Source organism: Saccostrea echinata, unplaced genomic scaffold (genome assembly GCF_033153115.1).
Source record: "Saccostrea echinata isolate AGI-Se365-2 ecotype Australia unplaced genomic scaffold, CSIRO_AGI_Sech_v1 ptg000047l, whole genome shotgun sequence".
NCBI classification, from domain to species: domain Eukaryota; kingdom Metazoa; phylum Mollusca; class Bivalvia; order Ostreida; family Ostreidae; genus Saccostrea; species Saccostrea echinata.
In genome coordinates this window covers 14,083,490-14,108,359 of record NW_026889796.1, presented here as the reverse complement: position 1 = coordinate 14,108,359, position 24,870 = coordinate 14,083,490, and the positions used below count along the sequence as shown (strand labels likewise).

General features: G+C 32.4%; 2 protein-coding genes across 2 annotated transcripts; both read left to right on the top strand.

The window, feature by feature from the left end:
• The first annotated feature begins 5,802 nt into the window (after positions 1–5,802).
• Positions 5,803–12,393, top strand: LOC133202725 (uncharacterized). The gene is made up of 4 exons (XM_061338598.1): positions 5,803–5,845; positions 6,067–6,154; positions 7,352–7,504; positions 11,923–12,393. Exons 1-4 carry the CDS (start codon positions 5,831–5,833, stop codon positions 12,195–12,197), a joined length of 531 nt encoding a protein of 176 aa, XP_061194582.1. The 5' UTR covers positions 5,803–5,830; the 3' UTR covers positions 12,198–12,393.
• Positions 12,394–20,929: 8,536 nt separating this feature from the next.
• On the top strand, positions 20,930–23,266 carry LOC133202729 (uncharacterized). Its single transcript, XM_061338601.1, has 4 exons — positions 20,930–20,944; positions 21,137–21,224; positions 22,109–22,258; positions 22,899–23,266. Exons 1-4 carry the CDS (start codon positions 20,930–20,932, stop codon positions 23,165–23,167), a joined length of 522 nt encoding a protein of 173 aa, XP_061194585.1. The 3' UTR covers positions 23,168–23,266.
• Positions 23,267–24,870: the final 1,604 nt, after the last annotated feature.

Below are 24,870 nucleotides of genomic sequence, written 5' to 3'. Positions count from 1 at the left end.
GCCACGTTATTCTGAACAACTTTGCTATAACATTAAAAAGTTTCAATAGTTATTGAAATATTCGGAAAATACTTCTAGATCCCTTATTTTTGGGGCCGGTCCCTTTTTGTTGATGTCAAATGAAAGAACTTGTAATTTTGCACAAATTTTGTTCAATATGTCTGAACAAATTTTTTACGCGTAAAGAAATATTGCAGAAAAAAAAAAACGCTGAAAAATTTGAAATGTTTGATATTGTTTTTTTTTTTTCGCACAATGGCGAGCGTGGATGTCGGCATTTCCTGTAAAATTGAAATACCTTACGCACATCTAAGAAATCTCGTGCAAAAATCGGTAAGAAAAAGAAACCAATACTAGTAACTAGAGCAAAGCTAATTGCTGGACAAACAACCAGGTCTTCCGTCCGATTCGACGAAGAAAATAAAGGACTAATGATGGGAAATCGGGATTTTTTTTTATAATCGATTATCGAAATACTCGGATGCACTATAATCGATTTATAATTAATTGATTTCAAGTATTAATTTTGTTCATTTTTGAATGAAGAATAAATGGGTAAAAAATTCAGGAATGATTTCTAAAATGCAGTTTTGATGTATTTTGTATCATTGGACACATTTATTCAATTATTACTTAGGATATAATTTAAAGAACTAATTAAGAATTCATAGGAATAATTTGCATTAAACTAATATTTTGATTAATCGGTTTTCAAAATTATAATCGCTTATCTTTAATCGGAGGCCATTTCAATTGGATAATCGATTAAATTGATTTATCGATTCATCACTATGAACGACAGTAAGCCAAATCACTATGTAAAAAAAATCTCTTCTGAACAGCATTTGAATAGAAATGTCCTTCAGAGACCTTAATCACTCAATTCCATGGAGATATTTGTGAAAATAAGCCACTTGTGAATACTCCCTGTTTGACCGGAGATGATGTCGATATTAAATGAGGTCAGTCATCTTAAGTGATTTTTTAACTTTCAATTAAAAATATATATGCAAAATGTCGATATATGCAAACAAAATTCTTTCCTAAACACTTCCGGTTTGACCCGAAGTGACGTCGGTCGAAGATAAATGAAGTCTGATGGCTTTAAATCGCTAACCACAGAAAAATCTGCAATATCTGCATACCTTCTTCAACCATCGGGGTCATGATTTGAACAAACTGGAATCTACACAACCTGATAATGCTCAAAAATAGATATGACTAATCATGGCTTTCCTTTTTTAAAAAAAAAAAAAAAAAGATTTTTTTCATAAGAATTCCTATATAAAACTTTGATATCTTAATGTGGCCCCATCCTACCTTTGGGTCATTATTGCAAATTTTAATTTACACTAACTGAAAATACTTCCATATAAACATGACTCACCATGGCAATCCTGTTTTTAAAAGAATAATTTTTAAAGATGTCTCCTATGTATGCCTTTGAAAAACTTTGATCGCCCATTGTGGCCCCACCCTACCCCTGAGGTTCAAGATTTGAACAAATCTGAATTTTTCACTACCCAAGGATGCTTCTATATATATATATATATATGACTATCATGACTTTGCTGTTCCTGGAAAAATATTTTTCATCTGTATTCCAGTGTAAAACTGGACAATAGTGAATATTTTTAAAGAATTTTCATGTTTTTCTGTTTTTTCTACCGGTATATATACTTTGATTGTCCATTTTGCCCCTTCCCGACCTATTGGGGCCATGATTTGAACAAATCTGAACCTTCACTACCTGAGGATGCCTGATTGCTCATGACTTTGCAGTTCTTGACAAGAAGATATCATTTTTTTCCCCTATATATGTACCTATGAAAAAAAATTGATTGCCAATAGTGACTCCACACTATCCCGAGGATCGTGATTTTAACAGACTTAAATCTACAGTAGGTCAGGAAGCTTTCATATATTTTTGCCAAGTTGTTCTTAAGAATATGTAAATGTCACTACTTATTTATTTTTTATTTCTTAATACATTCCCCTTGGAAGAGGGTGTTGCTCTTAATTTGAACAAAATTGAATCCACTTTATTCAAAGATATTCTGTGCCAAGTTTGGTTGAAATTGGCCCTCTGGTCCTGGAGAAGAAATTTAAATTATAAAAGTTTATGATGACAAAAACAACGGCGACAGACAAAAGTCAATTTTGATCAGGAAAGCTAACTTGAGCTTCGATCTGGCTCAGGTTATTTAAAAAAGTACAGCAGGATTCAGTAACAGGTGCTTTGTTGACTTTGAATTGAGATTGGGCATTACTTTAATTTTTAATTTAAAAGGTGCATATTATTCATGCCCTATGCACTGGAGTCAAGAAATAAGCAAACATGTACACATTTGTATTCATTAAAATAACTCTCAAGAACAAAATCATACTTTTAAATTACACTTCTTACATGTTCTTGGTTTAAGGCCTAAAAGTTTTCGTGTTTGATGATAACACATTTCAATGATGATAAAACATTTGAAAAGTTTACTGTCTGTAATAATAATTCAATATTTTTCTCTGCTGCATAAATCTAAGATTTCAGTGTCAACAAGAATAACACTAATCCTGCTAAAAGAGGGATTATTGTACACTGATCTACCTCTGTCGACATTTACATGTCAATTTCCTCCAAAACACTTAATATTTGGTTCCTAGCTTCATCTGATACAGTCACATTTTCAAATCTAGATTTCTCCCCATTTTGTTTTGTTTTTTTGTTTTTTTTTTGTATTTGCTTGTCCTTGGAATTTTATTTTTGTATACATGTGTCCCACGCATCTCAAGATCTTGCATGCATCCCATTTACTGTTAACCAGTACAAAAAAGTTCCTGAGTACCTCCTACTCAGGAAGATAAATGATTTCTTTTGAAGCTCTTGTCATACAATATAAAATATACATAATAAGCCATTACAATGATTGTTTGTTCTATGCACATTCGTTAAGTACATTGTACTAAGCACTATCCATATAAGACCCAAGAAAAAGTTACGCCTATTTGTAAAAATTATGTTAGTGAGCAGAATTACAATTTTTTTCCTTTTGTCGTAAGTCCATATTTGCAAAGTTAGTTGTCCAGTTTGTAGATTTTTAGAAACTACGAGGGGTTATCAAAAAGTTCGTGGACTAGCGTCATAAAATTAAAACCGCTTTAGGTACATCAATGAATTTTTACACATTAAGTTAGCATCATCTTCTCTATCTATAGAATAAACCATAAATCATAATTTTTATTTTTTAATAAATTGTTAGTGTTTTTGTAAGCAAAGGTATGTCCAGGCGGCGCAACCTCTAATATGACGTTTTTTTCTACCTGATTGTAACTGAGAAAAACTCTTTAGATATGAGTATTTGTCATAAAAAAATCTCGTTAATTCAGGCATGTGGTACGACACATTTGTTCAGTAAAATTTGCAATTTTTACCCCATTCTGTAATTTCTATGAAATTTTATCGTAAATTTTATATGGAGTGTCCAAACAATTATGGGCTTGAAAATAACGTCAAAAGGGGGGAGGGGTTTCTTTTTCAAACACTCTATAGAGTTTCGCTCCTGGAAAAACTGGTATTGACCTAAGGAATTTTAAACTGGCTACAGAAAAATAAAATGCATCCAGAGTACTTGTTTTTTAATGCCCAAAAAGATTCAGAGAGATGAAATATGCACAGTTAGTGTCGATTTGTAGTCAGGGTGTCAAAAGTCAGTCACGTCGAAAAGTGACGTTGATCATGTGTGGTAGAAATTGAACTCCAACAAGCTAAGTATTCTGGCATAATCAAGTGAGGATCTTTCCCCATATAAAGATCCATTTACAATATTATATGCATTGAAAAAAGCTGCTCATGACATTTTAAATTCATATAAATAAGACGAGTTTAAGTCCTTACTCAACTCCAGGTAATCTCATTAAGATAAGTGTATGAGGTAGAGAGAGCGGACATTAAGAAACAATGACGTTAAGCGGACGTCATGACACTAAACGGCGACAGCGCCGGGTGATCACATAAAGTCTTTTTAATTTCAGAATAATTTGGCAAATTTTCAACGTATCAAGCTAAAATTTTCAACATTTCTTAAACTTTTGTTGTTTTATGTTCCGCATAAATTTTGTAAGCAAAGACTACATATTATTAATTTTATCGCGTCAGTCCACGAACTTTTTGATAACCCCTCGTATGTTTGAAATCCTAAACAAATCAAACAAACTATCACATTTTGATATCTATCTCGGAATTTGCGTGAATTAATGTTATATATGTGTATATATATATACATTTTATCAATTAACAATATAAATTTTGATTATATGTCGACTCGATATATCCACTTGAACTCAAAATAAAGGACACAAAAGTGTCTGGCGCATATTTTTCATACTAAGATGTTTTACTAACTAAAGACGTTAGTGTACAACTTACATCAAAATTTACAACAAACTGCATTAGTTCAGTTTTTCTCATCAACTTTATTAATATAGTAATATTCTACTTTCACCTGAAAAATGGTGTTTATGTCTCCCAAATGAATGGTTACAAAACCCCATGAACATCAATTTTTAAATTTTAAACGGGCTTTCAACATATTCATTAAAAGTCAACAATTCGAAAATTCTAGTGTCGTTATAATGACCTTCTTGGCAAATATGATAAGAAGGTTGTCCCAGTAAAACGCAAATGTTTTCAATATTTTTGTTGATTAATATTATAAAGTTAAGATTGGCATGCATCAAAATCAACATTTTTAAAAAACAAAATGAAATTACAACAAAATATCTCTATAAAAATATTTTCCTCTCAGTCATATTAATCCTACATGATAGTTGTTAGCGCAACATCGACAATGATGTCGATTCTGAATTTGCTAAAAAAATAAGTGCATCTTTTCTTTAGAATTTTAAAATTTGATTTACGCAATCCTTGAATTTACCTATTTACCTATCCTTCACCTATCCTTGAAATATCAGAGGCTTCGAAAGATTCCGAAAATAGATTCTTTGAACAGACGACTTTCCAAATCCGATCATGAACTCTCCTCCTCCTCCACAGCAAACTCCTTACTTTTCATTTGGTCGTCATATGATTGGTCTTTTAAGCGCCTATATCAGTGGATAATTAGTCTAGTCCTACTTATTCCTCTTGTGTCAGGTATGAAACAATGTCCAAGACATGTGTTTGTGTCGTTCCATCGTTTCCATCTTATTTCCTGTATGAATAGGAGGCGTATCTCGCTCAATCCAGTACAGTACTGAACTAGTTAAGATAAATGCATAGCATCAAATCGGTCCCCAAATTATAAACATTGCAAAGTACTTCCACAAAATAAATAAATAAATTTTAAACAAATAAAACAAACACAAGTGAATTTTTAAACGTAAAGTTTTAATTTATAGCAATTTTTTCAAACAAATTAGAAAACATAAATTACAAAATAAACAGACACAGCACCACTGCTTTAATTTTTAGCGAATTTCTTAATCAAAATAAATTGTCATATAAAAATATATGTAGCATAAATACTTACAGAGAAGTTGAACTTTTATCTTTTCAAGTATTCCGTTACTTCCTTGTCGCAAAAAGTAGATACTTAATTACTTTTTTCGTTTGTTTGTTTGCTTACGAGCATTGGATACTTTTTTTTTCATTCGCCAGCCACCAATCACCGGTGGAATGCTTCAAATCTATTTGCATTTACAAAGGACATGTAAAGCAACCCGGAGAGATTCGGAAAATTTAAGTCAAAAGTAAGCACTTGGAATGATTCCAATTCTTAAAGTATACATATATATATAGATATAAAGAATTCTTCGCAAACTCAACTTTCAGACAACCACGATGCATTTCTTTACTGTAAGTTCTCTGAATTAAATTTTACATTCATTATTTTTTTGTATATCAATTTATCAAAATGTATCAGGATTTAGTGCGGCGTATACTACTCCCAACCATGTTATATTCTAACATTTTAAACTCATGTCCTAAAATTTTGTTCTCTGTATAAAAAATGTTTTGATTTTTTAATTGTAACTATTTAGAAAAGTACTTTAAAAAATAATCAACTATATTTCCAGGTTTTCCTACTCACGTGTGCTTTATTTGTTGATGTTTCATGCATTGGATGGCTAATGAAAGGAAATGATAGAGGATGTCCGAGGCGAGGTTTGTGTTCAATTTAATTAGCATTCATAAGCATTTAGCAAAAATTAGCAAATTGTATTGCATTTATCAAGACATTCAAAGATTCAAAGATTCTAAGAGGTGTGAGTTCTTAAAGAACGATTAAGAAAGATAAGTTCGATTCGCCTCCAGACGCTGCTGCTTGAATTCCTTTTATGAACTGCCATAAGTCATTGCTTTAATTAGAATACCAGCATCATGACCTTGCGATTGAAACTGTTCTTCTGACACTGTCTTAAAGAAATACACGCTATATAAACGCCGATTTTTTATGTGAAACAAAATGGTTAAATGGTTTCAGAAACATGATGTGTAATGAAAAAATAATTCTTTTCACAAAGTTTTACTAAATAAGTCGTTTGTAATTACAAAACAATTAAGCAACATCTACAATTGAAAATTCAGTCTTTTCATCAATATTGATGAAGAAAGTGCGTTAACAGTATATTGACAAGCATGTCCACAGGAAATCATAGACGAAGAGGTACGTTGCATTTTAATTAAGATTATGAATGAAAGGTTATATCTGTCATAACCGAGTAGACGGTTAATACTTGTTGCTTTAAAAGATAAGTATCTTTAAGTGTTAGACTTTGCCATTCATACCAAAAGTTATTTGTAAACCAAACGGTCTACCTCGTTTTCTTGACGCCATTTTTGTTTATCAGTCTAAAAGTGGCGACGGTGTCACGTGATTCATTAATTTAAAAAGGGGGCATTACTTTCCTAGCAGGAAAATAAATATTTATATTTTGACATCTTTATAACGCGTTCGTTTTCAATTGTGCGACTTACAGCATTTTTAGTAACTTTAATTGGTAAACATAATAAATAAATTTCCAACTTTATTCTTAACTGACGCAAGTTATAGCATGTATAACTTTAACAACAAACTGTTCAAGCTTTTGTATTTCGCTCTTTTATGAATTGAAATCAAGAAATCACCACTCTAAAAGAAAAAAATACAAGCGGGGAAATGGAGCACATTTCTTGAACAACTAAAAAAAATCCCTCTAAAGATTCACTTATATTTATGCACTAAGAATAACTTCAAAGCTAATAATCGCAAGATGTCATAAAATCAACTTGAACCAACCTCAATACATAAATGAATATTTGATTTTTAGATTATTTCAGCAAATTGTATTCACACTTAAGTTCATGTTTCATTTCAAACAGCCGGAGCTCATCCATTTTATTTTGGGACGACGCACCTCGGGTGCATTATGAGACATGGTAAAAAGGGGCGCAAACGTAGCGCACCTTGGAGAGGACCATGGGACCTGTGGCATCGTTTCATTCAATACAGAGGATACTTTTATGATTTAAAAAGTAAGTATCATGCTCTACGTGTATTTAAAATAAAAACTATAATGTCCTTTTCAGGGGCATGTTTAATACATGGACTATAATTACGTCTATTCTCTGTATTCTCTGTTACGTTATATAGCTGTAGAGCAAAGCAATCAAACAATTATATACAGGCAAATTTGGTGGCAACTAAACAAAAACAGAAGGAAGAAAACTTACATGAAATTATTAGGCGAACAAACAAAGCAGCAATCTTCTTACAGTTTTTCGAAGTGAAAAAATACTTTAGTGTATTCGAAACATAGGTAATCAAAGATTACGAAGCTCACCTCGACGAATGTTATCTACACTACGGTCAACGCGGATCCCGCATTTTCCCGCGACCCCGCGATGGTGTTTTAATCCTTTCCGCGATACACCGTCGCGGTTTTATAATCGCGGTGATCGCGGGGACACGAGATTACCGTGACGGTGTGCTCTACCGTATTTTACTCAATGTGAAGTCGATAATCCTTCTGCTTAATGTCAAAGTAAGGATATTTGATTGTGAATATATAAGATTGTTTTTTTTTTTTTTTTTAATTTGGCTTAAACATGTGAAAATTCTAGAAATAATTTATAAAAACTTTTTTTCAGTCTAAAGGGTGATACATGTATTTGAATGATACTTGGCATTTATTCTATTAATTTAAAAATATTATCATTGTTGTAGTTTCTAATAAGTAACCTGAATTATAGTGAGGAGATCTATAAATCAACATACATGTAATTTTTTTATTGTAGTAAATATCGATTCGATTTATTTTACGCCCTTTTTACATCATAACAGTTTTTTCATACAGTATTACTGCAATTTTTTTTTTCTTCGAATTGAAAATTACAATGTGTATATCACTGAAAAAAATTAATTGAAAACACATTTTCACGCCAAATTACCTCTTCCAACATGTTCAAATATTATTTACAATAATCCCGAATATTTGTTAGAATTATGGGCCTGAATAAAAAAAAAACAGCTCTGTTCATCATGTTCAAATATTCTAAAAGAAGTCGACAATAGATATATTTTTATAAAGCTAAAAAAAATTAAATGGTTGCGTTCTCAGCTGATAATTAAGCAGAGAAGTCATTAACTAAATAAGTTGAAACTGACCAAACACGTGTACATGTATTACACAATCACAGCGTGTGCAGTGGGGCGTAGCTAATATCCTATCGGTCGCCCACTATAAGACTATGGGTTCTCGGAAAATTCACGAGATGATCAAGCCCTTTTACGATAACCGTGTTTTCAAGCTGTAAAAACTGTATGTATAACATGACCATATTTCAGTAGCCGGTCTTGACACCTTGATCACCCATCATACATATAGGTTATATCAACTGATCAAACGCAGTCCTGAAATCACAGAAATATCGTTATACTTCTTTAAAAAAAAATTAAAAAAAATAATAATAAAAGTCTTTTTTTTATTGGTCGGCGATCTTGAAAAACTTGGGACTGCCAGAGTAATTATTGAAACCAAAGAGAAAGGTTTCACAAAACTGAATACTTTAAACCATTTAAGGGAGTGGGTGTTAAATTACACACTTTAATTTCGGGTAGAGAAACATGACGATTAGTTTGCACGGCAACAAAGTGTGTGTGCGTGTGTGTGTGTGTGGGGGGGGGGGGGTTAAGAATAAAAATCTAAAAAAAATGGCGAGGGACATTTCAGAAAACTTGCCTGTACGTATATTTTTACACTGTATTGTACATATTTATTTAATCAATTAACACACTTCATGAATGCCCAAAATGTACATAGCATATCTTTAGAAAATAATCAATAAAATATGAACAGTCTGATTAAAACCAGCCCCTTCTCCTATCGTCGTCGATATGTGAATATAAGATACTATTAAATCTATTTTTCTATATCATATTAATGCATAACACTATGGCTTGCTGTTTGTTCAAAGCCTTTAAAGTCTGGAGGAATTCTGAATGAAATTTCATTTTTCTAATAGTTGCCGAGAATTTAATGTTGTATTGGTATTGAATCAATGGAAAATTTTGTATAAAATAATTTGCTACTGATAGAATGGACAAATTATTTTATAGTTTGCGATGTATTTCAAGTTTAAATTTACGAAACAGACTCCTATTCAATATGAATGCAACATTTTGCATGTTCAGGTATACAATACAGGTAAATCACAGCTTTAAGAAATCTAATCTATTGTTGTGCAGACGTATGTGTATATCTATTACATAACACTTCCTGTCTGTATCAGTGCCAAGGTTCTGACTGTACGTACTACAAACTCGAATCTAGCCCGGGGACACATACAAACCTTCTGTTTCGATTGTATTTTATCAGTGTAAATTAAATTTCAAAATCGAATGTTGCATATTTGCACATGCTGTAACATCCTCTGAGCTATTAATAACGTTTTTTGCCTGTAATTGAAGGTAAATAAATAATAATTAAAAAAAACAAATTCAGGGAGGGGTATCCATGGTATCACATGCATGAAGATAATGTGTGATGCCCAGAGCATGGGAAGTCAGTCACTAGGGTAACCGTCACTAGAAAACAATCCACGAATGAAAACTTAAACTAAGTTTGAATCAGTTTTGAAATTTTGAATTATCAGTTGATTATGGACCGAAAATTAATTAAATTTTCAAATCAAAATAGGGTAAGCTTGCTATTTACGAATAAACATGTATCTAAAGTAAATTAAAGTTTGAATGATAATATTTATAGACAGGACATATTTTGAAAATAATATTTTACACCCGAGTCATAGTTTGTAATACCTGGATAAATACCGTAAAAGCGCACTAGATTAGAAGTCATGAAAAAAAGTCTAGTATACATGTTGTACGTTCATACGTACTTTCTCAAGTTTAAAATTTTCAAGGAAACTTGAATTATGAATAAGGAATACATAAAAAAAAAATATCTATTCCTTTGAAGATTTTATTCTGAGCGCCTTTTTTTTTAATATTGCGACTATTTTACTTATTTAAAATGGTTAAATGAAGGAAAGGTTGTTTTCAATTGACAATTAAATCACTGAGTTATCGGATGATCAATAACTGTGATCTACAAAATTAATGCATATGTATAATTTAAAAGGATATCTTAAGAACAATAAATGAACACACAATATACATATATAGTTGTCTCCATATCATGCATTCTTTCTTTCCTTTTTTTTTTTAAATTTTTGAAAGAGGCGTGAAATAAAAAGATAAATTAATCAAATATAAAAAGGAGACCTAAATAACTGCTAAGACTGGTTTTATCCTTTTAACTTTTTTTTTTTTTTTTTACTTGTATTCATTCTTGTTTTGTTGAGTTTTTTTTTCCCGTCGGGGGAGGTAACTCGCGTTTATGAACAGAATAATTTTTTACCTGAGACGGATAACACTAACCGCGATGGTGTGGATTAGTTGAGGACCCGTACCGCGACAACACGCGGTTTTACCTGAGTTACCTGTGTTAAACCGCGATCAATTTCACACCGCGAGGACTCGCGGTAAATACGGAAACCGCGTTGACTGTAGTGTATAAGTAGGGCAAATCTCACACCATAGGTTTTCTAGTTGATGTGCATCCTGAGATCAATATCCATACAAGTTTGGTTTTGATATGACACATAGTTAATTGGGAATGGACCTGCTCAGAAACATTTTCACTCATTCAGAAAATGAAGGCCAGATCCAGCACCCGAAGCACGTCTGAAAGTGTCCATCCCTAACTGCATCATCTATGCAAGCCAAATCATAAAAGGCTTTATACATGTAGTTACATAGCTACTCCACAGAGATTGCCCTGGTCATTCATCTAGAAAATGTAGGTCAGATTAAGGATCTGAAGCATGCCGCCCTAAATGATCCATTTAGGGATAACAGTTACTTGGCAAAGTACTTGCTCCAAAATCCACATCTGAAGAAAGTTTGGTAGTGGACATCCCTAGATGCATCATCCTTGCAAGTTTGAAATAGGCAAGGCTTATTGCTACTTGAAAATGAACCCGAACACAAAACTTTTACCTGTTTACTTATCTGAAAAATGTAGCATCCGAAGCCAGTCTTGTAGAGTCCTTTCCTTGATGCTTCATCCATGCAAGTTTGGTCCAGGTAGGGCTTACATTTACTTGACAATGGGCCTGCTACAAAAACTTTAACCTTGTAACTTATCAGGAAAATGTATGTCAGATCCAGCATCCGAAGCAAGTCTTGTAGTGTTCATTCCTAGATGCGTCATCCATGCAAGTTTGGTCAAGGTAGGTTTTAAGAATGAACTTGCTCCCAAAACTTTAAACAAGACGCCAGAGCCGACACCAACGCCATTGATTAAGCATTCTGACTTCGTCGAGGTGAGCTGAAAAATCATGCAAAAAATAAATGTCTCATTTTAAAGTCAGATTTCTTTTTCAATTAGCCAACTCCATGGTATCCATCGCTAGAAGTCGATTAAATGGACATGTGTGTCCTGGGGCTAGGGAAACTTACCCTGCTGGCTATAGCGAACTAAGCCCCGAGTGTATTGAAGGTTGCGCCAAAAATTACAAATGTCGGTATGGTCGCTACGACTTCCTTTTTAACAACTGTCACAACTTCGCTAACCGGCTGTCTGAAGTCTTGTGTAGAAGAGGTACAACTTGTCCCGGCTGGTGCACGGGAAGCTGTAATGACGTGGAACATAATTACCATTGAATGAAATGAAGAAATTTTTAATGTACTTATGCTTTTAATTACTTGATACATGTACATCAACAATGCTGAAAAAGAATTTATCTGATCAGTTCACAATTATAATATTTTACCTATATTATGCACATATACTGTGGTTGCAATTGTGAAAAAGCAGAATGAGAAACAAGGATAAAAATAAAATGAATTTTCTATTTCATTGCTCATAAAGTTATGTATTTTCATTTCTTTTTTTATCTTCTTTGTTCAGAAATATTTAGAATCATGAAGTTGTGTTTGCATGACAGAACATGGTTCGAATTCAGAAAAGTCAATATAATTTTATCCTTTACCTTAATTTCTAAAAGAATAACACTTCATTAAAGCTAAGGAGAAGATGGCTATATCACTATGAAAGGATTCGCATTTATTTGTTTGATTGTCTGTTTATTACCTCACCTGAGCCGAAGGCTCAAGTGAGATTTTCTGATCGAATTTTGACCGTTGTCTATCGTCGTTGTCGTCGTAAACTTTTCCCATTTCCATCTTCTTCTCAAGAACCACTGAGCCAATTTCAACTAAACTTGCCATAAAGTATCCTTGGGTAAAGGGAATTCAATATGTTCAAATGAAGGGCCATGCTTTCTTCAATGGGGAGATAATTATGATTTCGTGAAAAATTAATGGCATCATTTAAAAATCTTCTTCTCAAGAACCACTGTGCTTGAAAACATGAAACTTGGAATCATTGTTAGGTAGTGTAGATTCAAATTTGTTCAAATTATGACCCCTGAGGGTAGGGTGGGGCCACATTGGGCGATCAATGTTTTACATAGGAATACATAGGAAAAATCTTTAAAGATCTTCTTCTCAAGAACAGCAAAGCCATGATTGATCATATTTATATGGAAGCATCCTCAGGTAGTGTAGATTCAAATTTGTTCAAATTATGTCCCCCGGGGATAGGGTGGGGCCACAATATTAATGGGTGATCAAAGTTTTACATAGGAATATGTAGGAAAAATCTTTAAAAATCTTCTTTTCAAGAACAGCAAAGCCATTATTGGTCATTGGTCATGTTTGTTTGGAAGCATCCTCAGGTAGTGTAGATTCCGTTTTGTTAGAATCAGGACCCCCGGGGTAGGGCAGGGCCACAATGGGTGATCAAAATTTCACTTAGGAATACATAGAAAAAAAATCTTTTTCTCAAGAACAGCAAAGCCATAATTAGATATATTAATATGGAAGCATCCTCAGGTAGTCTAGATTCAAGTTTGTTCAAATCATGACCCCTGGGGCTAGGGTGGGGCCACAATGGGTGATCAAAGTTTTACATAGGAATACGTAGGAAAAAATCTTTAAGAATCTTCTCAAGAACAGCAAAGCCACGATTGGTAATGATAATATAAAAACATACTCAGGTAATGTATATTTAAATTTGTTCAAATCATGACCCCCTGGAGAATAGAGGGGTCATAACAGGGGATCATAGTAATACAAAGGAATAAAAAGGATATATCAATAAAAATTCTCAACTTAAGAACAGCAAAGTCATTATGTGTCATATTGAATCAAAAGCACCCTTAGGAAGTGTAGATTCAAGTGTTCACTTTTATATTTAAACTTTTCAATACTGAACTGATTTCTGCTTTTTCCTAGCCAAAGTGCTCAGGTGAACGATGTGGCCCCTGGGCCTCTTGTTTATTGGTGTTGGTTTGTGTGTGTGTGTGCGGGGGGGGGGGGATTTAACACACAAATTTTGATAGATCATATAAAATGTAAATTAACTCAGTTGATCGATTGATTGTATGTTGTAAAACGGCTCATTCGAGAATTTTTTATCGCTAATATAGAGATGTCGTCTGCTTTGGGTGAAGATAGAAATCTGTTGATTATATAGTGAAAATGCATCATTTCTTTGAAAAATCTTCTTCTCTGATCTGGCGTATTAAGAAAACTAAATGTATAGTTTGATGAACAGGAATGCGTCTTCCAAAATTGGTAAATTCATGGCCCCTTGGTCAGGGATTCTGGTGTTAGAGTGGGCCTCTATTTTTATTGCTTATAAAGTGAAAATGAATCAATTCTTTGATAATCTTCTCTGTTCCTGTGTATTAAGCAGATAGACTAAGTGCATAGTTATGATGAGCAACAGTGCCTCTTCCAAAATTGTGAAATTTGTGGCCCAGGGTCAGGGGTTTTGGTATGGGGGGTTGATTATATATTGAAAATGCATTATTTCTTTGAAAATCTTTTTCTCTGCTCCTGGGTATTAAGCAAACAATGTAAGTGCAACGTTATGATGAGCAAGGTTGCCTCTTCCAAAATTATGAATTTCATGTTGTTATTATGGATTATACAGTGAAAATGCATAAATTCTTTAAAAATCTTTCTCTCTGCTCCTGTATATTTAGCAGATAAACTCAGTGCATGGAAATAATGAGTGAGGGAGTCTCTTTCAAAATTGTTAAATTTGTGGCCCCATGGACAGGGGTCCTGGTGTTGGGGAGGGGGGAGCTCCATTGATATATAGTGAAAGTTCATTATTTCTTTGAAAATCCTCTTTTCTAATCCCGAGTATTAAGCAAGCAAAGTAAGTGCAGACTCATGATGAGGAAGAATGCTTCTTCCAAAATTATGAATTTCATAGCCCCTGGGTAAGAGGTTCTGGTGTTAGTGCAGGGCTTTGTTGATTATATAGTGAAAATACATTATTTCTTTGAAAATCTTCTTCTCTGATCCATTATAATAAGCAAACAAACTAAATGTATAGATATTATGAGCAAAGGTGATTCTTCCAAAATTGTGAATTTCATGGTCCCTGGGTCAGTGGTTCTGGTGTTAGGGCAGGGCTCTATAGATATTGAGAATCATTGAAGGTCATACTTGGTACAGAGATTATTTATGACCCCAGAATGCGTGACGACCTTGATGCAAGGTCATTTTGGCAATTTCAAGGTCAATGATAGAAAAAAGTATAGAATTCTTGTCCAGGCCTTAACTTTGTAATAGAGAATCATTGGAAGCTAATACTTATTACAAAAATTGTTTATGTCCTGAGGGTGTGTCTTGACCTCCCCAACAAAAAAATACTATAGTTAACTATAGTTAACTATAGTGATAACTTTAACACTATGACAACTATAATTAACTATAGTGATAACTTTGACACTATGACTTACTATAGTGATAACTTTGAAAACTTTGATTTACTATAGTGATCACTATGAAAACTTTGATTTACTATGGTAAAAACTTTAATTTACTATACTGATAACTTTGAAAACTTTGATTTACTATAGTGATAACTCTGACATTATAGTAATCACTTGACACTTTGATTTACTATGATGATAACTTTGACACTTTGATTTACTATAGTAAACTATAGTTACCTATAGTAAACTATATTTTTTTTTGTTAGGGCTTGACCAAATGTCATTCCAGCAAGTTCAAGGTCACTGGCAGAAAAAACATAAAATTCTTCTTTAGGCTATAGCTTTGTAATGCAGAATCTTTGGAAGCTCATATTTGGTACTGATGACCCAAGTATGTGTCATAACCTTGACCCAAGCTCATTTTTGTGGCAAATTCAAGGTCACTGGTATAAAAACTTTAAATTTTATGACAGGTCTAAAAACAATGCTTAAAACAATGGCTGTCCACATTTAACTAAAAGATTACTTATGACAGGAGGATGTGTCATTTTTTAACGCAAGTTCAGGGTCACATTTACAAAATTTGAATAGGCACCTTAAAAGAATTGCAGCAGGGGTATATTATTTTGTGAACTCGCTCACAGTACTAGTACCTCCAGTTTTATACTTCCGTGGATCATTTAATATGTTGTATTATACTCAGGTGACCGTTAAGGCCCTTGGGCCTGTTGTTTTAATTCCTTGTTTTACCTTAAACTTCTAGTATTCCTTTCCCCATAGAGGTCGGATTTGTGTTTTCATTTGAGTGATGCAGTTTAATTCTAATTATCTTCAACTGGCATATCCCAATTACAATTTGGATTTGTCAATTTTAAAACGTGCATAATATCAATTTTCTGTGGCAGTATATTGTTTATCGAACCGAAAAGATTTATAAAAACTAAAACTATCACGCAATTTCTGTTTGTGGTGCCCCCTTTCCGGTTTCGGTCTGAATAAATACAATACACTTGATAAAAAATGTTACCCTATATAGCTCGAACTTTCTCGAATATAATTATAAAATATATTTACATTATCCATGAACCAAGCGCTCCCCCCCCCCTCCCCCAACCATGTAGGTATAACAGTTTTGGTTGCGCAAGATTTCTTTGACAATTCTTCTTAATGCTTTCTTATGTGATACTATGAGCATGTACCTTTCATGATCTACCGCCGAACACAAAAATGCATGGAAACCCTGAATAGGCCCACCAGTAAACATTCCTTGGTCCGTATTCTTTGAAAAATACAACTGCCAGTCAGTAAGTTTTCAAATTTTCTATCTACAACTAACTTTTGGTATGTCAATTTGAACAAGGAATCGTAATCAAATTATGCTGACACAGATCGACTCTCAAAGATATTTTTTATTATTTCAAATGAAGATGCGATATAATAGTATTTTCAAAAATTAAGAAACCAGAATAGATTTTAAAGAGGAAATTCTTTTAATCCCCGTCTCATCATTGCCTTGTATTAATTAATCACGATTTGATATCTTCGAAAAGGATGAACTGCCCAAAAAGTATCTACTCTTATTATATGACCTCATGCTATTTTTATGTCTTTTCAAGATTTTAAAAAAGTGTAATTTTCCTAGTTTTTAGCTCACCTGAGCCGAAGGCTCAAGTGAGCTTTTCTGTTCTGATCACATTTTGTCTGTAGTCCCTCTGTCTGTCTGTCCGTCTGTAAAATTTTCACATTTTCGACTTCTTCTCCAGAACCACTGGGCCAATTTCAACCAAACTTGCCACAAAGTATCCTTGGGTAAAGGGGATTCAAGTTTGTTCAAATGAGGGGCCACGCCTTTTTCCAAGGGGAGATAATTAAGAATTCGTGAAAAATTAATGGCATCATTAAAAAATCTTCTTCTCAAGAACCACTGTGCTTGAAAATATGAAACTTATGTGGAAGCATCCTCAGGTAGTGTAGATTCAAGTTTGTTCAAATCATGACCCCCGGGGGTCGGGTGGGGCCACAATGGGCGATCAAAGTTTTACATAGGAATATGTAGGAAAAATCTTTAAAAATCTTCTTCTCAAGAACAGCAAAGCCATGATTGGGCATATTTATATGGAAGCATCCTCAGGTAGTGTAGATTCAAATTTGTTTAAATCATGACCCCTGGGGGAAGGGTGGGGTCACAATGGGCGATCAAAGTTTTGCATAGAAATATATAGGAAAAATCTTTAAAAATCTTCTTCTCAAGAACAGCAAAGCCATGATTGGTCATATTTAAATGGAAGCATCCTCAGATAATGTAGATTCAAATTTGTTCAATTCATGACCCCCCCCCCCCCGAACCACTTTTATATTTAAACTTTTCAACCTTTCAAGACTGAACTGATTTCTGCTTTTTCCTAGCCATAGTGCTCAGGTGAGCGATGTGGCCCCTGGGCCTCTTGTCGTAAATTGAAAGTACAGCTTATTTTGTGCAATTATATATGTAAAGATCTGCATTCTTACTTCCATACGCCTTAAGATCTTTCATCTTTCATCAATGCAGTTTGATGCGTATAGCACTAGAATCCCCCCCCCCCCTCCCCCCCCCCCGTACGTACTGAATAATTTCCTTTGAAACTCTTGATAAACAATTAAAAAATATTAAAAAAATATCTAAACCAGTATAAGGAGTTCGTGTCATTTAGTATTAAGTACCTTACAACAACAATACAAGGATTTAAGACCCAAGAAAAAATCACGCCTATTTTCAGCAAACAAGATGCATAAGTATGTCATTATGAAATTATGTCACTAGGTCAATGGGCAGAATTCTTATTTTGATTGGAAAATATTTTGCATATGTCCATATTCACTAAGTTGTGCTCCCGATTTGTACAGGGTGTTTCGTAATACAAGTGTCTGTCCCCATTACAAACTGGCATATGAATGCAAAAGTATTTTATATAGAAGGTTTTAATAAATTCAAAAAAAATATATTAAACATGTATTTTCAGGTATATACATTGTAATTTTATTTCACAATGCTATTGGTTAAGCTTACTTTAAAAAAGTTTGTTTTTTATTCATAATTATAATGCGCTGCAAATAACGTTCTCTTTGTTATCAAACAGTTATGTAAAGAGTTCAACGCGATGTCGAAAATTCAGATCACTGTAGCAATCTTTTCAGTTCTTGCTGTGTTCTCAAATTAAGTTTTACAAGACTCCTAATCTGTTTTGAATGATTTCGTTATCTGATTTTGATATTTTTTGCATCATCCTGACAGTTAGTTGGTGAAAGACATTCAAAGTTCAGCTGCATTACTTCAACACTTTGTTTTTAGCAGAGACATTTTATGACGTCATTCATAACATCATAAGGTTGAAAAAAATGCCTTTTTTTCTCTAAATATTTGTAAAATTGTTCCCTTTCTTCTTGAGAAAAAAAAATATTTTTTTTTTTAAAAATGTGATTAACATTAAAGATGTTAACAACTGGAATGAGGATAGGTATTATGAAACACCCTGTAAATAAATAAAAGAAAACAATCAAACCTTTGGGAAAAAAAATAGCTCGTCGGAAATTCGAGATTTGGAACGATCAAACAAAGGCAAACAATAGAACCTCTAGAAATTTGCGAAACTTTTTTCGTAAAACATATTTTGTATGCATACATCAATTTCCTGTCCACCATTATTAAAGGAAATGTTAATCTATCCCTATTTATTTAATCATATTGCCCGTGTTATCTATAAATCCATCATATGGAATTTCCAAGCTAAATATTTTTATTCAACATTTTTTTAAATTTCAATTATTTAACGTTGTTGCTGTTTTTTTACATTTACAACAAAATAATTTTTCTTATGTTTTGACCAAGTGTCTTATTTTCATTTTCCTCAGAAGATAAAAACAAATTTGACTGCAGTAATGCTTGAAATATACTCAGTATTCTTTAAATTTTTTGTGAAAATTTTGTGAAATATCCATCTGTTATAAAGTTAGTAGAGAAAATATTATGTTCTGATATTTAATACCTGAAATTTAACATATTTGCAGCGTTTATTTTTCCTACACATCTAAATAAAGTCAAGATATTGTCCCATCCCCGTTTCACCCACCTTCCATCCCTCTTTGAAACGAGATCAAATCGAATGTACAAGCCTATGTTTGATACCAAACTTATAAATCTGTTTTACAATTAAAGTAGCTGGTGGGATTTTTTGTAAAGTATTTGTTTCTATATCTACACACATAGCCTATAAATCAAAAGAAAATATTAGGTCAATATACGTCTTTCGGTGCTACAATACATTGACTATGACTTTTTGCACTGTAAGTACATCTTACACATAAACCACCTATGGAATTTTATTTCAAGAAACAACATTTTTTATCCGACTAAATCACTGCACTCAATATAGTTTTACATGTATTCTATGTAACAGAAATACATTTTCAACAATCCTAAAATGCAATTTTTTGGCATTAAAATTTTAACAATTAGCAAGAAAATTATATAAAAGTCTTAGGTTTATTGAATTTACGGCAGACTGATCAAAGATATCTTACATATTCAGAATATAAAATGAATAGTGGGGGTCCATGATGAAAAGTTTTAGATACTGGCCATGGGTGTACATTAATAAAAGTTAATTTAGGTTTAAATTGTGGGAGGGGGGGGGTTATAATATCAAAATAGAGTGAAGTGTAGTTGTAAAAATTATAGATATCTTTTTATATGTCATCTCTCCTGCTGTATGATTTCATCATACTTTAAATAGACTATCAAGAGAGAATCAGTAACTCGCTAATTTGAAGTCAGAAAAAGATATCATACCCTTGTGTTTCTATTATTTGTCAGCTATTTTGTATCTATAAACATATAGTAGGTTTTAATCATCTATTAATAAACTAAAATTATTATATGTTGTATTTTATTTGCCTATGTTGTCACTTTCAATAATATTAAAGTTTTTCAATAAATATAGTATTAACTAAAATATGTTGTTCACGTATAAAATGAAATAAAGTATATATATACTCAGAGTGAAGATATATCTTTCAAGGATCGTGTTACTTCTTGGTCACCTTAAAGTAGATACTTAACCACTTATTTATGATCTATATAATTTTAGATGTACTGAGATGAGAAGAGTTTGCATCTTTTTAGTACAAAATAGACAAAACATGTGAAAATGTGTATGATTGACGCACTCATTACATATTTTTTATATTTTAAAACTATTTAGACTGATTGCAATTTTATGAAAATGTAATAAACAAAGAAATAATTAAAATAAAAAGAAAAGAAGATGAAATCCAAATTTAATATTCTTAGCAAAGAATTCCACAAACAAGCACTTATATTTTGTGCACATCGATGCCTCTCCGTTTTTTTTTTTTTTTTTGTTTGTTTTTGTTTTTGTTTTTTTTTTGTTTTTTTTTTTTTTACCGCATAAAGAATATTAACAATAACATGTTATGACATGTTAATCAACCCTGACAATTCATGAAATTTATGTCAAGTGTAAGCCCTTGGAATTATTCCAATTCCAGAAATATTGTCCTATATAAACCCTCCTCCACAACTCAAACTTCCAAACAGCCAAGATGCATTTCTTCACTGTAAGTTGTCATAAATTATTTTTCATTGAAAAATGAATTAAATTCTAATCATGTCGGAGTGTAACGTGGTTGGAGCAGCTTATGAGTAAACTGCCCCAAAATCATGTTAAATTCTAATGTTATTTAAAATGATGATAGTAATCTAATAATTCTTTGCAACTTAATTATGACAATAATCAATTATATTTCCAGGTTTTCCTACTCACATGTACCTTATTTGTTGACGTTTCATGCATTGGATGGCTGATGAAGGGCGATAGCAGAGGATGTCCATATCGAGGTCGGTGATCAATTTAAATGGCATTTTCTAAAGATAGATATGTAAATCATGAAGATATTAAAAGATTTTTGTCCTCAAAGGATTGGCAAGGTCTACGGGTTCAAGCTGACGTTCAACAGCGATGTTTTAGGAAACTATTAAATCTATAATACAGATCACTGTTTTCATTTGAGTACGAGTATCATTACCATTTGCGAAATTGCCAAATCTTTCCACGTGACTCTGTCTTCAGAGAGATTCGGGGTATACAGTATTTCTGTTTGAGGACTTTTGTCTCAGTCTCTGTTGTTGTTAATGTCAATGTAAAAGATGAAGATAACGAACAGTGATCGATCTAAAAAAAATCTACAAACAATATAAATCTATTAATTGGGCATAAAACACGAACCACCGGAAATTCTAGAATTGGTATCAGGTGCACAGGAAGAGTCAACAATTCCTGTTGCCCGGTAACACCCGCTGTGAACCCATGTATTAGTCATTCCATAGTCAAATTTAGTATAAAAACAAAGGCCTAACAATTGGTATTAAACACGTCAGCCAAAATATGACCCAATGATAGGTTATATTTATGTAGAAAAGATAAGAGTGATCGAATTTCATTTCAAAACAACACAGGCAAGTCATTTTGCTTTCCACTCAATCATCATTTTCGAGTGAGCACCGCTTCTTTGGGAAAAGAAGAATAGATTATAAACAAAATGTGAATTGCATTTCCTATATATAACGAAATTTAAACAAAAACAAAAATAGGAGAACCTGTATAGAAATGAGCGGAAAACACAACATAAAAAAATCTGTTGCATCCAATTCCATACAATAATTAATGTTTGCTTAGTATTTTATATTTTCTTACACTGAAGTAAAGGTTTTTCTCACTTAAGGTGGAGCTCATACGTATTATTTTGGGACGACGCATCTCATGTGCATCATACAACATCGCAATAGAGGCAAACGAGGTGCACCTTGGAGAGGACCCTGGACCACCGACCACCGATTTATTGAATACAGAGGATACTATTACGATTTCCAAAGTGAGTACTATGTCAATTTAAAAATATTTGTGTAAACCCACAGGGTACCCAAGTACGAGTGTTTGTTGAAGTGTAAGTCAGTCTTTGTATGTCATCCGTAAAATAAGTTTTATTAAATGGTATAACAAATGTTGGTTTGTTTGAAATAATATCTCAATGCAAATTAATAAATTTGCATATCTAAAAATATTTGTGTAAACCCTCATCAGGAGAACAAGTACGAGTGTTTGTTGAAGTGTTAGTCAGTCTTTGCATATCATCCGTAAAATAAGTTTTATTAAATGGTATAACAAATGTCGGTTTCTTTGAAATGATATCTCAATGCAAATTAGATGAATGTATAGATCGTACATAAAGTATTTTACTTATTAAAGAATTTTGTGGCAACTATGCAAGAGAAAAAAGAAAACTAAGATAAACTTAAAATTAAGCAGAACAGAGACACATGTTTTTCAATATGAAGATAATATTATTTAAAAAAAAAACAACAACATTAACAGTTAAATATCTATAATTTACATGTTGAATTCCTTTCCAAACTAGCTAATTCGAAAGTATCATGAAGATAATATTATTTTAAAAAACCAAAATTAACGATTAAATATCTATAATTTACATGTTGAATTTCTTTCCAAACTAGCGAATTCGAAAGTATCGATCGCAAGAAGTCGATTAAGGGGAGATGTATGCCCTGGAGCAAAGGAAACTTCCCCAGCGGGATACAGCGAAGTAAGTCTCGACTGTATTGAAGGTTGCGCCAAAAATTACAGATGCAGATATGGATATTACAACTTCCTGTTCAATAACTGTCACCATTTTGCTAACCGGCTGTCTGAAGTTCTTTGTAGAAGAGGTACAGCATGCCCCGGATGGTGTAGAGGAAGCTGTAATGATGTGGAATATAATTAACAATTGAATAAAATGGAGATGTATACTTTACTTATATGTACTTAAAAAATTGATATATTGATATTTCCGAAAAATAAATTTGTTTGATTAGTCACTGCTTTCAGAATTCCCATTTTTTGTTTATTTATTTGTGTTGAAACTGTGAAAACGCAGAATGAATATATATTCATAGAAGTGCATCTATCCTTTTCGTATAAAATTATGCACATATTTGGCTACAAATGGTAAACAGTAAAATTTCATTTTAGAACGCAACACTTTCTCATAACTGACTAACTTCCGCTTTGACAATCTGTTACATAAACGTAATAAGATTCTGCCCTACTTAAGTATTATATACAATAGACATGCATGGCAAAAACATGTTAGTGTAATGATTTTTTAAACCAAGCGCAGCGTCTGCTCTTTTTTAGATAATATTTTGAATAAAGGTATATCTCGTGTTCTTTAAAAGCATGCAATATTTTAGAGGAAAAAACACTACATAATCAGTGAATTGTGTTTCATTAAAAAAGACAAAATAAATTAAATGTACTGTGTATTGGATGTTCAACATTGATTTCAGCATATATTATAAGCACAAAAAATCGTCTATGAACGAAAGTATCACTTCTTGACAGTATCAGTGCAAATCAGTGCAAATAAAAACGATAAACATTCATAATAACTCTAAAAGGAAAATGAATTAAACACGATAAGAATTAGGAATTAAAATATTAGAAAAGTACTGAATAGACTTTTGTGAAATCAATCAGAGCCCCCACTTTGTGAGGTTAATTTTGGGTATGAATTTTTTTTTGTTTTACAAACGATGCAAACAGTATAATTAGTATTATATAGAAATTATGAATTACAGTTGATGCAATAAAAATTAATATGGCATGACTTTAGCAAAGGCAGTCATAACTTTAACAAATACAAAAAACTAACATTTTACAGATAAATTTTACAAAAAAAGATGCTATAAAATTTGATAAATGAGTAGACCACATTTCTATTAAGAATATCATTTGACTTTGTTTGAAATACAAGAGATCAAATTCCATTAAAAAAATCACAGTTGGTACATGTATCATGAATATATACGAGATAGAAGCCTATTCTTTACAGGAATGCAGATTTATGAAAATTGGGAAACACCAGAAACTAGGAAACAACTGAATTTTATTCCAATGTATTGTTCGTTCATAACGATTGTTACTAATTGTATATATATGTAATACAAGTCGGGATACCTTGGACCTCTTAATATTTTTAAATGTGTGGGAAGTGAAAAAAAAAATTTAAAAAAAAATTGCACGCCACCGAAATAAAGTAATTTCCCAGTACAAGAAGAACAAAAACAATGAGTTAATGTACACTTTATAGAGTAGTGAAATGGAATTATCACAGTTTATAAAAGAAGTTTAATTTTAAAATGCAACTACTCCTTTTCCTTTTATTTCGGGTCGATAAAATAAACTTCAATAAGATTAAATCAATTTTAAAAAATAACGCCTATTAAAATTTCGGCATTCTTTTTCGTCTAGTTAATTCCAAAGTTTCGAATTTCAAAAGTCGACAATGAGAGGATGCAAGCAGCGGAAAAGGGAGAGTTCCCAAGCTAAATACAATCCAGTGTGTACTAAAGATTTTGCCAAAAAGAAAGCAGGTATGGCAGTTCTTTATTTTTATTTTTGAAAAAGTTTTCATATACATAAGAT

Bases quoted from the DNA above. Each gene is read 5' to 3' on its own strand.
- LOC133202725 (XM_061338598.1), top strand. The intron at 6,155-7,351 runs GTTTGTGTTCAA...CATTTCAAACAG, and splicing joins TAGAGGATGTCCGAGGCGAG to CCGGAGCTCATCCATTTTAT. The intron at 7,505-11,922 runs GTAAGTATCATG...TTTTTCAATTAG, and splicing joins ATACTTTTATGATTTAAAAA to CCAACTCCATGGTATCCATC.
- LOC133202729 (XM_061338601.1), top strand. The intron at 21,225-22,108 runs GTCGGTGATCAA...TTCTCACTTAAG, and splicing joins CAGAGGATGTCCATATCGAG to GTGGAGCTCATACGTATTAT. The intron at 22,259-22,898 runs GTGAGTACTATG...TTTCCAAACTAG, and splicing joins ATACTATTACGATTTCCAAA to CGAATTCGAAAGTATCGATC.